The sequence below is a fragment of the Littorina saxatilis genome, unplaced genomic scaffold, assembly GCF_037325665.1.
Source record: "Littorina saxatilis isolate snail1 unplaced genomic scaffold, US_GU_Lsax_2.0 scaffold_163, whole genome shotgun sequence".
Lineage (NCBI taxonomy): Eukaryota > Metazoa > Mollusca > Gastropoda > Littorinimorpha > Littorinidae > Littorina > Littorina saxatilis.
Window position 1 is genome coordinate 76727 of NW_027127399.1, and position 16251 is coordinate 92977.

The following is a 16251-nucleotide window of genomic DNA, read 5'->3' on the forward strand; positions in this document are numbered from 1 at the left end:
TGCTAAAGCAGGAACAGACAATCCAACATTAGCAACATGGCAGTAGCCTCCCGGATCCCTTGCGCTTGACCGATCTTTGTGTCAGCACTGTCTGTGTGTGTGTAAATAGTATTGTTGACACGTTTTTATATAGAAGCCTACTGTGGTTCTTGTGCTTAGGCTGTGTATTGGATTGTCACTGTATGCCTGCATTATTAGATGTCAGTAATAATTATATGTGCTGATTGTTCTCTTTGCCTGCGCGCGTATAGTATGTTGGTTATGTTTGGTTATAGTATGTTTGCTTATGTTTGGTCGTTATTTTTGCCTGTGCGTGTATTGTATATTTGGTCGTTTTCTTTGCCTGTGCATGTATAGTTTGTTGGTTATATTTGGTCGGTTTCTTTGCGTGTGCGTGTATAGTATGCTTGGTCGATGTATGTATTGTAAAGCGCTAAGAGTAGACAATTTTCTAGAATAGCGCTATAAAAGTTTGCATTATTATTATTTCTTAGACTGTTCTTCTTCCGAAATGGAATGCGATAAAATCGTTATCGTTAGATTCGACTGCGATATCCAGATTTATCAGTGCCAATGTCTCGAAAGCCTGAATCATATCAGATCGAGGCGTGAGCTTTTTCGACATTGGTACTGATAAATCTGGATATCGCAGTCAAATCTAACGATAACTAATACTATTATGTTCATTGATGCGTCCTGCGTTGATATTTGAAATATCAACATTCAAAACGGTCTGTATTGTACAAACATTCGAAAAGAAATGAAGCAATCAAATTTGTGTGGTAGCGCACCGCCGCAACGTCTAGATCGGAATAAAGCTAGAGAATAAAACTTATGGACAGCTTGTAAGACAAACATTGTTACAACACAAAATAATTCTTTTACCGTCGAGAAAAAGTCAGTACAATTCAAACCTGTGAAAGTAGGGAGTGTGGATGTAGATCGTTTGGGTTTCAGAATTAAGGTTTTTGCATTTTTTAACATACACGCACGCACGCACGCACGCACGCACGCACGCACGCACGCACGCAAGCACGCACGCACATACGCACACACACACACACACACACACACACACACACACACACACACTGACACACACACAAACATACCCTCACACACACACATACGCACGCAGACACACACATATACACATACACAAAAATAAACACACAGACATAGACACACTGACAGACATACACACAGTGAGACAAAAACCGACATAGACACACACACACTTGCACTTACGCACTTACGCACACAAACAAAGACGTAGAGATGCTTTCGGAGATACACTTACGCCAAAAACATACAAACACGCACACAAACACACAGACAGACAGATTGTATTCTTGGTAGATAAATGCATTTTCATTTTATTGCTTTTCTCTTTAAGTGCAGATACCTCGCAGAGAGAGAGAGAGAGAGAGAGAGAGAGAGAGAGAGAGAGAGAGAGAGAGAGAGAGAGAGAGAGAGAGAGAGAGAGAGAGAGAGAGAGAGACAGGCAGACAGACAGACAGACAGACAGAGAAAAACAGACAGAGAGAGAGAAAGAGACAGAGACAGACAGACAGACAGAGACGTATGTGTAATTAATTTGGTTAAACCACGCGTTACGTTCACCCTTGCGTGTGTAACCATGTACAAAGTTACCATCTCTTTATATGTCTTTACTTGCATTGTAATCATAGGGGAGGGGGGTGTAATATAAATGTATGTAACGCACAATACATGCCTTTTAACAGACTAGAATTGGAATTTTTATTTGAAGACTAGCATAGCAGTATGACACGTGGTTCGTACGTTATTACCTTATTACAAAAAGAAAAAGAGAACGGCGGCATTGACGCAACCGGAAATAGAATTTATTAATGAAATGATATCATCAATTTATTAATTAATGTGATGTAAAACATCCTATAACTGTCGTATGATCACGACATCGTTTAGCATTTAGGATCAAATGGTGCCAATGTGTTCACAATGCACTAATCACAGACAACAGTTATACACTTTACGTACATGTAACTCTCCAAATGACATTTTCTGCCACTTGAAACAAATGACTTTCGAAGGAAATTTAACTCAAATATATCAATACCAGATGAATACCAGTTTCGCCCGGTAGCCGGCTTCGCCGGGAAGAAGTAGAGCCGTACATCGTACGCCGGCTTCGCCGGGTCCGAACAATGGACCCGCCAAGCTTAGGTCCCTCCCAGATTCGTGGAATGGGAACAGCACGAAAATGATTCAGTGGCCATAATGCCATTCCTGACCATATCGAGTCCCATCCTTGTCGACGAATGTAACCGTGTTAATCACCTTTGGAGGCGAATTCCACTCAAACAGGATTGAGCAATTTAGAGCTTATCTCTAAGCCCTTTTGAACTGTTATGGCTTCTCAAAGGAAGGCCAGTACATACAAATACGTTAAAATTAATATTAAAAGTCCTACGGTTTTGAGCCATTAAGGACTTGAGTGTTACATACAAATACACAAAAGCCGCCAGACCACATCACAAACAGAACTGAACAATCCACAGGTGTTGCCCACATAGAGAGAGAGAGACACACACACACACACACAAACACAGAGAAGCCGTATATATAGAGAGATAGATGACAGTGTATTTTTCGCGTGGCTATAAATTGATTCGACCTTTGCACTTTTACAGTGAGGATAATTTACGGGTCCAATTTACGTTCTGGACACTGCGGTGACCTTCTAAAAATAGAAACAGAACGCCGGGAATATCCCTGCACCATACGAAGGAAGGGAGGTAAACGCTGAAAGGTCAGTATTTTTAGACAAAGCACATGTTCTGAGCAAACAGAAAACAAAATATTGAAAGCGTGAGTCACGCTACCCAAAAATAAAAAACAATTTTTAGTTCTCAGCAAACAGAAAAAAAAACTATTGGAAGCGTGAGTGATGCTACCCAAAAATAAAATCTTTTTGTTACATATATTTTTGTTGTGTATAATTTTTTTCCCCATGGTTCATTCATCATTTGACATAATTTTTTATCGAAATGTAACCATAAGATAGCATCTTTTTTTTAGTTCTCAGCAAACAGAAAACAAAAGATCCCGAAAAAAAAAATCGGCGCTGAGAGCACGTATTGAAATATCTCATCGACCAGATTTTGTCCGGGGTGTATATGCCGCTTCGCCGGGTGCAAGTAGAGACAAATACCCGGCTTGAGTGGCGCACTGTACGCCGGCTTCGCCGGGTCCGAACCATGGACCCGTCAAGCTTAGGTCCCTCCCAGATTCGTGTAATGGGAACAGCACGAACATGATTCAGTGGCCGTAATGCTATTCTTGATCATATCATGTCGAGACCCATACTTGTCGACGACGCCCTAGGTACCAGATCACAAACAGAACTGTGCAAAACACAGGTGTTTTCTACAGACAAACTCAAACACACACACACACACAGAAGCCGTATATATATGTATAGGTTACAACACGAGTGGTTTTTTATATGGCTTGTATTTCAGTCAAGACCCAGCGGATGAATATCATCGGGAGACACGAGCCTCTGGCGAGTGGCTCTCGATTGATATTCCCGCTGGGTCTTGACTGAAATACAAGTCATAAAAAACCACGTATGTTGTAATCTGTATATCCCATTCTACCATCAATCACAAAGTGTAGACTACTAGCGGCACTGTTGCGATCTGTGGAGAGTGAAACAGTGGTGCCAGCGAGACTTGGCCCTTTTGCAACCTTAAACCAAGTGACCGTCGCTGAAAAAAATAAAACGAATGAGTGCATCGATAAGTACGCGGTAACACTACTTTCAGACCATTTAAAAGCTTTAAGTAAAGGTTCATAAGTTGCAAGAAAGTAATGAAGTCGTATAGAAATCAATTTAGTTGAAGCGCACAATTCTTTTGTTTTGCGTTTCAGGTCGGCAGAACGGGCGAAACCGGGTTGGCACCCATTTGGCTTACTCGATTCAGAATCGATTCCACGTTGTTTTTCTCGAACGTATTATTATACAATCAGGCTTATTGACAGAGAAGCAAATTTTAGGGAACAAATATGTAGGTTTAGATTTAACCATTTGCTCCCTATTTGAAATGGATCTACGTGATAAACTGTTTTGCGAGTGTGTTTGCATGGATAAACCTAAACTGGTATGGGTGTGAGGAAACGGGACCAAGTTGTTGAAGTCGCGAATTGCTGACACCAAGTCTGTCACCGCCGATTGATTGCATTTTGAAGGAATATGACTGGATTACGAAAAAATGCACACATGTTAAGTTCTTGGATACGTTCATCGCCAATGTGGACTTACTGCAGAGCCAGGCAAAAGAGTAGACTTGCTCGCAAAATACGTGAAACAGCCGATGTTTGATACGAAGCGAAGCCACCCCAAACCATGCAGTACGGACGCTAATCGGTCCCGCTACGCATGACACCAGACCAGTGTTGTTGCTTTGAGTTTGACTAACAAACTCGAAACTGTCATTTAAAACATGAGCCAAATGTGTATTGATTGTGTGATTAGTCTATGTGACAGGGCTTCTATTATCTGTGCTCCCTAGCTTCTGTCAGTTCCCACACCGACACTGTGACAGACTCTCACGAACAGTCGTCTGCTTCGATGCAAGGGAGGGTACTCGTTTTTTTTGTTTTGGTTTGTAGCCATGGGCATTGTGATAAAGTTCGACTGTTCAAACTAGTGTTATGCACGGGTTAAAAAAACTGCGGATAGAACTCTTTAGCAGCAAAACAATTAAGAGTGTATTACAATCTATTTGTTTGGCGCAAGGTCAAAGGTCGGGAGGAAAGTAGTTCTTTGCCCAAATCGGAATCTGCACTATCATATATTTTTTGGAGTCCATGATGTATTTATTGAGCTATAAAAATACAACATATATACCCATACTGAAGTAACAGAGACAAAGAAGGGAGGTCATGGGATATATATCTATATCTATATCTATAAATATATAGAGATAGATGACAGTGTCCCGCAGTGGGGCACTGCGGTTATGAAATTAAAGGCCCCTCCTGTTTTTGGAACCGCAGGAGCTTTCTAGTTTGCTGTTAGGTAGATTTTTGGTTCCTCTTTCCTGTCATGCTCTCTTTTTCTTCATGAATTCTTTTCTTTTTTCTGCCTTCTTGCTCATTCACCTGTATTTTTTCCAAAAATCTCTTCTCTTGCCGCTTGTCTCGCGATTCATGTATAGTTTAATCTGTTAGTGTTCTGATGTAAGTCCAGCAGTAGATAGGTTAAGCCTATTTTAACATACTGGAAACTGGTAATCTTCCAGTAGGTATTAATTTAGTTTTACTAAAGCCTGCTGGGACACAAGTAAATGGGTTAGTGCATTTGTAAACAGGAATCGCTTGACAAGTGGCCCCCTTCATCCCCCCCTTCCTCGTCCTGATATGGCTCTGCGTAGTCGGCTGGACGTTAAGCAACAAATAAACAAACAAATAAACAAACAAGATGACAGTGTATTTTTCGCGTAGCTATAAATTGATTCGACCTTTGCACTTTTACAGTGAGGACAATTACGGGTACCAAGGAAAGCGTTCTGGATACTGCGTAGCGTAGCGAAGGAAGGGAGGTAAACGCTGAAAACATGGAGAAGATAAGGAAGAGTTATGGTAGTGGATCCCCCCAAAAAAACAAAATCGGTTTGCGCTGCGTGCTGAGAGCACGTATTGAAATATCTCATCGACCAGATTTTGTTTGGGGTGTATCTGAATATGGACACCAAATTTGAAGCAGATCCATCGAGAACTTTGGCCGTGCATGGCGATCACACACACACACAGACACAAGTCGTATATATATATATATAGATTATGTATGAATTATAATATCTACTTGCACTTTTTGAAGAAAAAGCTTTTTTTCTGAGATAAGGTGTGTACCTCCTAAATTTAAAAATCATCCAGTAGAAAAACCGGAAGTATCGTGTACTAAGCATATGCATATGTTTTAAAAGTTAACTGTGCTAATGTAGAACAACCTGCCTATGTAAATATGTATAGGTTTTGAATACTTAAGAAAAGCATAGCCAATATTCATTCATCTTCAACTAACACCCCTAATCTCAGGGCCAATTTTGTTAGTGGGGGTAGGGTTTCAATCAGTCAAAAATAACTTTCATTCAATATGTTCTGCCATTTCAAAAACATACACGTAATTGCATAATGTTTTGAATTTTAAGATGCTTTTACTGACTATAACAAGAAAACCTGCACTTTTTGCAGAATGAGTTTTTTGTCCATGTTTAAAAATGTCAATTCTTACGGAAAAAAATGCTAACGGTTGCTTCGTCAGAGGGCACGTACCTACGACGAGAATCGTGTATGCCAATTGAAATGCATATATTTTGAAATAAGGGGAATCATAACATATTTCACTGTAAAGTGTCTCACTCTAATACCTTCTGGGTTCATGGTGTATTTGGTTAAGTGAATTTGCAGATAAGGATATCTGAAAATGACAGCTATACATATATTTTATTAAAACAGAAACTGGTAAAGTGAAAAACAGACATGTTCTGAAGAAGTCGTACTAAAATCATTTATGGGCTTGTACATCACAGTTTGCGTGTTATCTTTAAAAAAAAACACGTTTTCATCGCTAACAATGACCTAATTTACAAATACATGTCTGTCGGTCATAGTCACTTTTTTTTAGAGGAGTAGTGTACAAAATGTCGTTTTGTACGTTTAAATTACATGTCCATTATTTCAGTCATATATCTATCAATAAGTAAATGCGCATACTTTTATTAAACGTTACTTTCACTTTTAAATCGCTTCTAGCATTTAGTATAATTTCTGACAAATGCACGCTATGTAATAATTTGATAACATTATTGACGTCATGTGGTAAATCCGGAAGTTGAATTATTTTGCGATAGCAAAATCCTTTTACAATGATCACTTTCCTTTTATAACGAACTGATCTTTAACGTAATGGGTAAAAACCTAACAGATTGAACCAAATTATCCTTTTTCAAGCCTGTGTATCGATGGGTTAAAACCAGAACCATCTAACTGGATTTCCACCATTTTGAGAAATGGCCACTTGAAGATTTCAACCCCTTATAAAAAATAGTAAACACATGATTGCAGCCCTCATATTTTACACACTTGACTTAGAGGAAACACTGGTCATGCACACTAGTAATCAATTTAATTGAACAACTTTTTCATATGCAAAAAAGGTATAATTTGTTCTGCTTCCAGAATACACTCCTGCTCTTTTCTCAGTTCTGGAGCTAGAAAAGCCCAGTGCACCATAGCTGCTTCTGACTTCCACACAGACCCCACTGTGGCCTGTGCTACAGCAGTCAGAAGCAGCCTCCTCACACATAGCATGTTCTGCTTCCAAGCAAAGCTTATACTGTACATTAGTTCAAATCGTTTTTCAAAGTTTATTACCGTCATAAACAAACAAATGTCAAGTCACTTGTAAAAATATCATCAAGGACTCATGTATTCATTCATTGTGTGGCCTAATGAACGCAACACGCATAAATAAAAATTAAATTGCCTGTACTTTTCATAGCGAAAAAAAACCACCTAACAAAAACAACACACACACAAAACTCTCTCTGAAATCATTACACTTTTTTTTTATTGTGTTTTTCAAGAAATCCCAACGGTAATCTTATGTTGTATCAGCTCATATCGTTTTGCGTTACGCACAAAACTACAAACCCAATAACACTAACAATAAACCAAACGAACAAAGCAGCAAACAAGCAAGCAAACAAACAAATAAACACAAGTCTGAAAGCGCATTTTAACCACACAATGCAAATGGTAACAACATCACGAGCTTTAGATCCTGACTGCATGCTACTCTGTTCATTATCAAGAAAACAAATTGGCATTCTTACCTTTTGTTGTACTTTCCTCTTCACAAAAATGTTGTGCACAAAGGTCGAAATAAATAATACACATTTTGCACTTTTAACAGTCGACCTCCTGTACTGCTTTTGTCTTAGCCGTTTGACCAGTTATTCCTGTGTAAAATTCATCTCTGAGTGTCTTCGCTTTTCGAACACACCTTTTCCCGTAGTCCCGGGTTGCAGAGTCTTTAAGTTCGGCTGAACTTCTTCTCATGAGGTGTCACATAGGATGCTTCCTTCATCGATGACAGAATTTTCTTTGTTGGGGTTCCATAAACAGATGGAAGAGATGCTGTGGTAGTTTCACCTAAAGGAGCAGTGTCTGACATATACTACAAGCTGATGTGAATACACCTACAGGGTAACAGAAACTGTGGAAGCACACACAGGAGAAAGATGTACAGGAGTTGGGTAGCTTGATTCATTTTTGAGGGGTGGAATCACAATCAGCAAGTATTGGAGTTGATGCATGACTCGAACAGGAGGATAACCCCCATTCACCATGTTCTCAAAAGGATCTTCGATTGAAGAAACAGCACAATCGTCATATTTTGGGGTAGATTTTGCCAATGGAGACGCATCAAAGTCATCAGGTTTCACTTTTAGCATTGGCAGAAAGGAGATTATGCAACCGTAATCCGTGAATCCGAAGGACAGTCTCCTGAAATGCATGGTGCTCAGAGTCTTACTTGCCTGGACGGCCTGATTCATCTTCTTTCAAACAGCGTCTGCAAAAGACATGGATACTATGAATGTTATCTCCTTTGAACAGGCAATTACTACATGTACTTCTATTTTAAAATTATTAACCGATAATTAAAAAAAAGGTAATTGCCTCCGTATTATCGCTTCTGCGTTGAAACTTTGGATAGTTTTCGTGTTTCTACTCACACAAACAAATGAAACATTAGTACTTGATTACACTCTGACCACTCATGCTCATCAGTTTGACATTGTGATAACCTCTGAATAACAAAATATATTAGAGTCAATTAAACTGACAAAATCCATCAACCAAATCATTCATCTATCCATCTTTACAAGCATACACAAATACTGTAAACACTCACTTACATTTTTTAATTTTTTTTAACAAACACTAAAGAGCTGCATGGATACACTACAACATTAAGGCATGAGCACATGCACACACCGTCACACACAAACACACACACACACACACACACACACAAACAAACACAAACGCGCGCAAGAACATTCACGCTGAAACAAACACATTTACCTGCCTGTGTTTTACAATTTGGAAAACAAAACACAAAAAGCTAGGAATCAGTTTGCAGATACAGGATTTAGACTGAATCAGAAGGTTAATCCCCTATATATTTAAAAAAAGGAATCTGAATTTCAGCTTGTATGGTCTGTTCAAAAGGGGAAAAACATAATACTTGAAGATACTCACTTGAATCTGTGTCCTGACTCGAGCAACAGCCAAATTGACTGTGCAGCAGATGTAAAAATGGCAGAGAGCTGTTCTCTGTCCCAGTGTTTTCAGAAAGTGGACCATCCTTTTGTCAGTTTAGGACACCCCCCCCCCCCACCCCACCCCCTTGCACCCACTTTACCACCAACCCCCCTCCCCGGCCCCAACCCCCTTATTACCACCCTCCTCCCTCAATATCAAGGGACTGCATCTTTCCCAATTCATTCTTCATTCACTCTTTATCACAGGAAAGTTAATTGTGTTTTAACCCTGTACATCCGGAGTCAGGAATTCGGATACTGACACTTGACAGGTGTCACTGACCTGTTTTAGTTCCCACAGTCTATCAAATTCCTTTTTCTGTTGACAGCAGACTCTACTACTGCTAGTTACACTATTCTGTGTGCTGGAGGAAATCCTACACCACACAGAAAGGGTCAAGACCAGATACCACTACCGCTAATGTGCGCTTATCTGGCTGCGCTGAGAACACGAAAAATGACTGTGACACAGCAAGCAGAAGAGGTCAGGTGACGATGGCTGCATCTGGCTCGCAGTGAAACACTCCCCTTTCCCCACAGGCCTTAGTAGCAGAACAGACTAAACTGAACTTAGCACGTTCTGCTTCCAACCTGGATGGAGTTAGAGGGTTCTGCTTCCAAGATGAGCAGGAGAAATGCTTGGAGCCAGAACAAATTATGACTTATAAATACGCAATTATGCAAGATTTTCAAGAATCCTTTACAGAAAGTGAGAATCATGTTACCATAAGTCAAATAACTATAAAGTTGCAAAACAGGTTATTTTGAGGTAATTGGTTCTGGTTTTAGCCCATCGGTATGTGTAAACTCATTTTCGCTTCGACCCGGTTCGGTTTTTGGAGTTGATTCAGAATCATCCGTTATGTATTTTATATGACTGTTGTTTTCCTCGGTAAATTAACAGTTGTTGATGTTGAATAATTCTAGCTGTGAGAATAAACAATTTTGAAGATGTTTCTGATTGCGGTTTTAACCAGGTGTTCAGTTAGCTATACATATCGCTTGAGAAAATAGCATTTCCTGTTTTGTCGTCCGCATGTTATACAGATATTGTTACAAATAAAACTGTGCATACGAAATAGGCATTTACTTGCTGTCTGATGGCAACAATCTTTAGCTTTCGTTTAAGGTATAATTTGCTTATATCCGTATGTAGTCAAGCGGTACATGACGTTTTTTTTGTAACCTACCCCCTGCGTGATGGCTGCATTTTTGCAGAATATGGGTCATGTTACGAAAACGCTTCTCATTCTTAGGTGGTTGGGTTTAGCCATTTGTCGTTTGCTGAACTTCGGCTGCAAATAAAAGGAAATTTCCAAAAAACATAATATCTAATGTGACCACCCAAAGTAACCTCCCCACTATAGCCAGCCAGGTGACTATAATCCTTTGGATGCCACACCTATTATGTTAACAACTGAAATTTATTTACACGGGGTCTACAGCGAGGAAAACAAAGCGTCATCACACCAAGCAGTTATGTATGTTACGTCTTACATTATTGTTTCGCAATGTCTATATTGACCACTTACCGTAATCTTGTCCCCTAACGACAGGTGCCACACAGCACAACCCCAGCAGTACCACAACCAGGTAACGCCGCTCCATGACGAGATGGGTAAATAACAAGCAGTGTCTTCTGTGTCTGTGCCGTTACGCTAAATATATCGCCAAACACACAGCGCAAACCTTCGCCCTTCGCCTAAAAGTGTAGAGTAGTGACTGGAGTACAACCAGGAAAGTAATTCTTGCAAGGGACGTTTTGTTATACCATTTCTATGAAGTGCAACAGTAGGACTGGTTGGCCGAGTGGTAACGCACTTGCGCTCGGAAGCGAGAGGTTGCGTGTTCGACCCTGGGTCAGGCCGCTATTTTCTCCCCCCTTTCCTAACCTAGATGGTGGGTTCAAGTGCTAGTCTTTCGGATGAGACGAAAAACCGAGGTCCCTTCGTGTACACTATATTGGGGTGTGTGTCTGGTTTGATGGACTTGGACAAGCGGAATATTTCGATAGTTTTAGTTTACCACCCGTGCACCCCGCTATTGAAAACTTTATGCTGAAACACAGTTCAGCCCACGTGTACAACCCACGTCTTTTGCAAGACTTGACGAGTTCAGCCTGTGGCTTGTATGTATTGTACTATGTTTTGATGAAAAGCAGCGGCGCCAGTTTATTTCGAACGCTTCGTGTGTTTTCCCCCAACAGACTTTGGGGTAATGATCGAAGAGTATGGTTTTTGGTCCAACAGCTAAGAAGAAACTGAGGTCGTGTGCTTCGTCTTTTTTTTTGGTCTGTAAACGGTTTTATTCATTTTATTGGGTGTGTCTTGTGTGTGTGTGTGTGTGTGTGTGTATGTGTCTATATAAGAAGAAGGGGAGGAATCATCGCCACCACTTTCATCTCGTACCCACCAAAGTAGAGAGAGGGTTAGAAGAGTGCTAGTAAAAAAAGAGAGGTACACAAAACAAAAAAGTCATGATGGAGACGTCCAGTCCCTCTTTAGAGCAGATGTTGGAAGAATTGGAGGCTGGTATTCTCAAAGTTAAAGTTCACCTGCGAAACAGTTTGTTCTTGATGTTTGTTAGTGAGTTAAAACGCGTTGTTTGCAAACGCCTTGAAGAAAAAAAGAGAGAAGAAAAAGACTATTCAACACGGTGGACTGTTGACACCATTAGACCCGTCGCAGATAAAGTCTGGGAACACCTAAATCGAGACAAAATTCTTAGTCGTTGGAATGTAGCATTACCCAAGACACACCCAGACGGGCTCTCCTGGTGGTGTTTGCGGGTTGTTGTGTGGAAGTGGACAGAAACGACAGCGTTTCAAAAAAGGGTTATCACTCATGTGACTGAACAACTGCTCTGTGAGTGATGCAAGAGAGTGAAAAACGGCATAGCATCCCACGTGACCTTAGGCTAAACCAGTGTGGACCCGTTGAAACCAGAATAAACAAGATGTACATGAGCCGCGAGTGTGTATATAAGACAGGACGGATGTAAAAAGACCACTACAGAGGATTTTTGCGGAGTCGACCATGTCTTCAGGGACCATGAAGCAGCCACCACAGCCGGCTACACTCTACCCGCTAGGTGGAAGCCTTTTTACCTCAGTAAAAACGTGGAGAGGGGCTGTAAAAATCCATATTCACCACTATGCTGTTCCCACCAGCACCAAAGGTGGGCGTGTTGTCCCCACCCAAAGAGGAGTCACCCTGGACTTGAAAAAGTTTCAGAAACTGCTTAGAGTGCAGAAAAAAACTCAAAGAAGACTACCACCAACAGGTATCTTCTCTGTCACCCGCAGAGGAGAAGGAGGCGGAGAAACATCTAAAGAATCACACAGAGTATCCGCCGTCAGACTACTACCACTCAACACCATCAACCACAGCCACGGATTCGACACAAAGCGAGGAATACCCTCAGCAGCGACCCCTGTATTCCACATGTCCAGCTTGCTGTCCTGTCACAACCGTAAATCGTCTTCCTGTGACACCAAAAAGTGGTTATGAAGTTGACAACTAATCCGGGGACCACCTCATCCCTTTGAATTGACAATCATGTTTTGGCTTTTTGTTTTAATGATTCAAAAGACTGCTGTCACTTTTATAATAAAATGATCATATTGAAAAAGTTAATAACTATGTGTCTGTATAATTCTTGAATGCTACCGTGAGCAGTTTTATGTATTGTTTTGTTACTCTTTACGTCTGACTTTTTATATTTAGTCAAGTTTTGACTAAATATTTTAACATCGAGGGGGAATCAAAACGAGGGTCGTGGTGTATGTGCGTGTGTCTGTGTGTGTGTGTGTGTGTGTGTGTGTGTGTGTAGAGCGATTCAGACTAAACTACTGGACCGATCTTTATGAAATTTGACATGAGAGTTCCTGGGTATGATATCCCCATACGTTTTTTTCATTTTTTTGATAAATGTCTTTGATGACGTCATATCTGGCTTTTCGTGAAAGTTGAGGCGGCACTGTCACGCCCTCATTTTTCAACCAAATTGGTTGAAATTTTGGTCAAGTAATCTTCGACGAAGCCCGGGGTTCGGTATTGCATTTCAGCTTGGTGGCTTAAAAATTATGACTTTGGTCATTAAAAATCTGAAAATTGTAAAAAAAAATAAAAATGTATCAAACGATCCAAATTTACGTTTATCTTATTCTCCATCATTTGCTGATTCCAAAAACATATAAATATGTTATATTCGGATTAAAAACAAGCTCTGAAAATTAAATATATAAAAATTATTATCAAACTTTTTTTTCGAAATCAATTTAAAAACACTTTCATCTTATTCCTTGTCGGTTCCTGATTCCAAAAATATATAGATATGCTATGTTTGGATTAAAAACACGCTCAGAAAGTTAAAACGAAGAGAGGTACAGAAAAGCGTGCTATCCTTCTCAGCGCAACGAATACCCCGCTCTTCTTGTCAATTCCACGTGCACTGCCTTTGCCACGGGCGGTGGAGTGACGATGCTACGAGTATACGGTCTTGCTGCGTTGCGTTGCGTTCAGTTTCATTCTGTGAGTTCGACAGCTACTTGACTAAATATTGTATTATCGCTTTACGCGACTTGTTACCTTCTTGTTTGGAAGTACTTGCGTAAACGTGCGCACATGTGTGTGTGTGTGTGTGTGTGTGTGTGTGTGTGTGTGTGTGTGTGATCGGAGGTGTGTGTGTGTGTGTGTGTGTTTGCGCTTATATTTTATTTCCACCACACATATAACCCTACCTCTTACATAGTCTATCAACAACAAAATAAAAAAATAAAAAAACACCTATGTTATCTGGTGTACCTATCAAAACCTTGTACGTAAACCCCGCTGCCGGCAATCAAACACCCCACGGGAGGGCCAATTACTGTCAATAGAAAGGAGGCGGCTCGGTACTCCAACTGCCATAAACACCCAATAAAAAAGGCGGGAGAGCAGTAATCCTGTCATTACCCCAGCTGGAGTGGTCATTAGTACCGAGCAACAGGTACAGGCACATGAAATCACATGACAAAATATAAAACGCAATACACCGTTTATCCGCAATCCCTCCTTATCACTACTTAAACACAGGCACCTTAACCTATCACTTTATGCTGGTCCCTACTCTGCGCGGCTGCGCGCTGCGCCGGGGTCCGGTTTATACCTCTTCCTTACTACTAGTGTGAGTGTGGGTGTGAGCTATGAGGAGGTGATTGTTACAAGAAGGTGTGAATGCGCTGTGTGAGTGTCAGTGGTGAAAGGGTCAAAGGTGTGTTTTCGTGTATTTGTGCGTCTTTTCGTATCTATTTGCTGTCTTTTCGGGTCTTTTCGCGTCGCGTCTTTTCGTGTCTAATTGTCAACGCCCAAACCATGTGACAGACATTACAATAGGTGCGCTTGAGGTCGAGAGGTCGAGGTCGTCAGGATTTCCACGCGTTGTGGAACATTGCACAAACATAAAGGGACGATTGATTGATCTACAGCCATAAATCACAATGTCGCTGTCAACTTCTCACCGTCACCTTTTATCAATAGACAGCCTGCTCAAATTGCTTTGCTTTTTTACCCACCCGCCATGGTTTCGCGCTATCACACCAGATCGAGCCACCATTTGCATTCAACGCCCATAAGGTATAACGGACAATTAACGAGATCGATAGCTTTAGATCGCAGGGCTTTCTCCAAGGAAAGTTGAGAATAATATTTGGTCAGACTACCGCCATGTGTGGTATTATCATCGTGTAACCAAACAGCTTTTCGAAGTTGCTGTTGTGTTGTCGTGCATTTGAACAATTGACGCTGGTAAATTTCATAAAGCAATGTCACCTTCACATTTCACTGTTATTATGGGAACAGTGCCAATACGATCGCTGCATTGACTCACGAAAACTGTCGCACTAATATTCACCCTTTTGTATCGCTTTAGTTATCGAAAGTCAGTGTTCATGTTTTGAAACGCATCGATCTTTCTAGAACCTACATGAAGAGTTGAAAAGCCATATGGCAGCAAAAAATCAAAGGCGCTGTCAATAGAATGAAAAGAGTTGACATCGCCTGTCATCAATAAATAGCAAACACACATTGCAGTCTTTGGTTTTAATTCGCTGCTATGAATACTTTCTTACACCCATACGAGAGCCGCCATTTGCATTCAATTCCAAGACCGTATTGTAGATCATTGAAGAGAAACGCCTGAAGTCAAGAGTTTCGGGCTGTCAAGCTGACTCCCAGGCAACACGCTGAGAAATTGAAGGAAATTCCACAGCCAGGTGATCTAATATGGCAGCTAGTTCACACCAATAGTTGTCCAAGGTGGCTTTTATTTGTGTGTGCCTTGGAATACAAACAACGGTTTATTTCATAAAGTAATTCCACCTCCATGTAACATTTCTACTGCAGGGACATTACCATGCACTCACTGACTTACACTGTCACTCGCCCTCTTGTGCATATCCTATCGCTCGCTTTGTAATGAATCAGTATTCCACCCTCTGCTTCTTTACCTCTGTAAACTTGTAGAAATAGTTATTTTTCGATAATGACCCAGCAACCAAACAAATAACGACCCCGCAACAGCCTGAATCCTCGATAGTGCATGGGTTGAGAAGTTGTTCTGTTTCGGTACTACTTTTGCGACTGAAAAGTTCCGAACGCTCTAATGTACGAAGTATACATCTCTGGAGCAAACAATACAAACATACCGCATTTAAATTAATAACAACTACTGGCCTGAACACATGAATCTTCATCTACAATCCATGAGTTCGGTTGTTTTTTGAATCTAGATCTGCCGTGCACAAACGTTCATCACAAGCAAATTCCCAAGGCAAGTAACTCATACTTTGTCTAGCGACAAGAGTAGTTCCCCTTCTTTTCACTCAGTTTCT

General features: G+C 40.7%; 1 protein-coding gene across 1 annotated transcript in view; it reads right to left on the minus strand.

Annotated features, from left to right (window-relative positions):
• The window catches only part of LOC138955859 (uncharacterized), a 50640-nt gene extending 39551 nt beyond the window's left edge, over nucleotides 1-11089 (minus strand). Inside the window, exon 1 of the mRNA XM_070327375.1 lies at nucleotides 10913-11089. Within this exon, the coding sequence (XP_070183476.1) occupies nucleotides 10913-10988 (76 nt within the window). The 5' untranslated portion in view covers nucleotides 10989-11089. The remainder of the gene's footprint in view (nucleotides 1-10912) is intronic.
• Between the last annotated feature and the right edge of the window lie 5162 nt (nucleotides 11090-16251).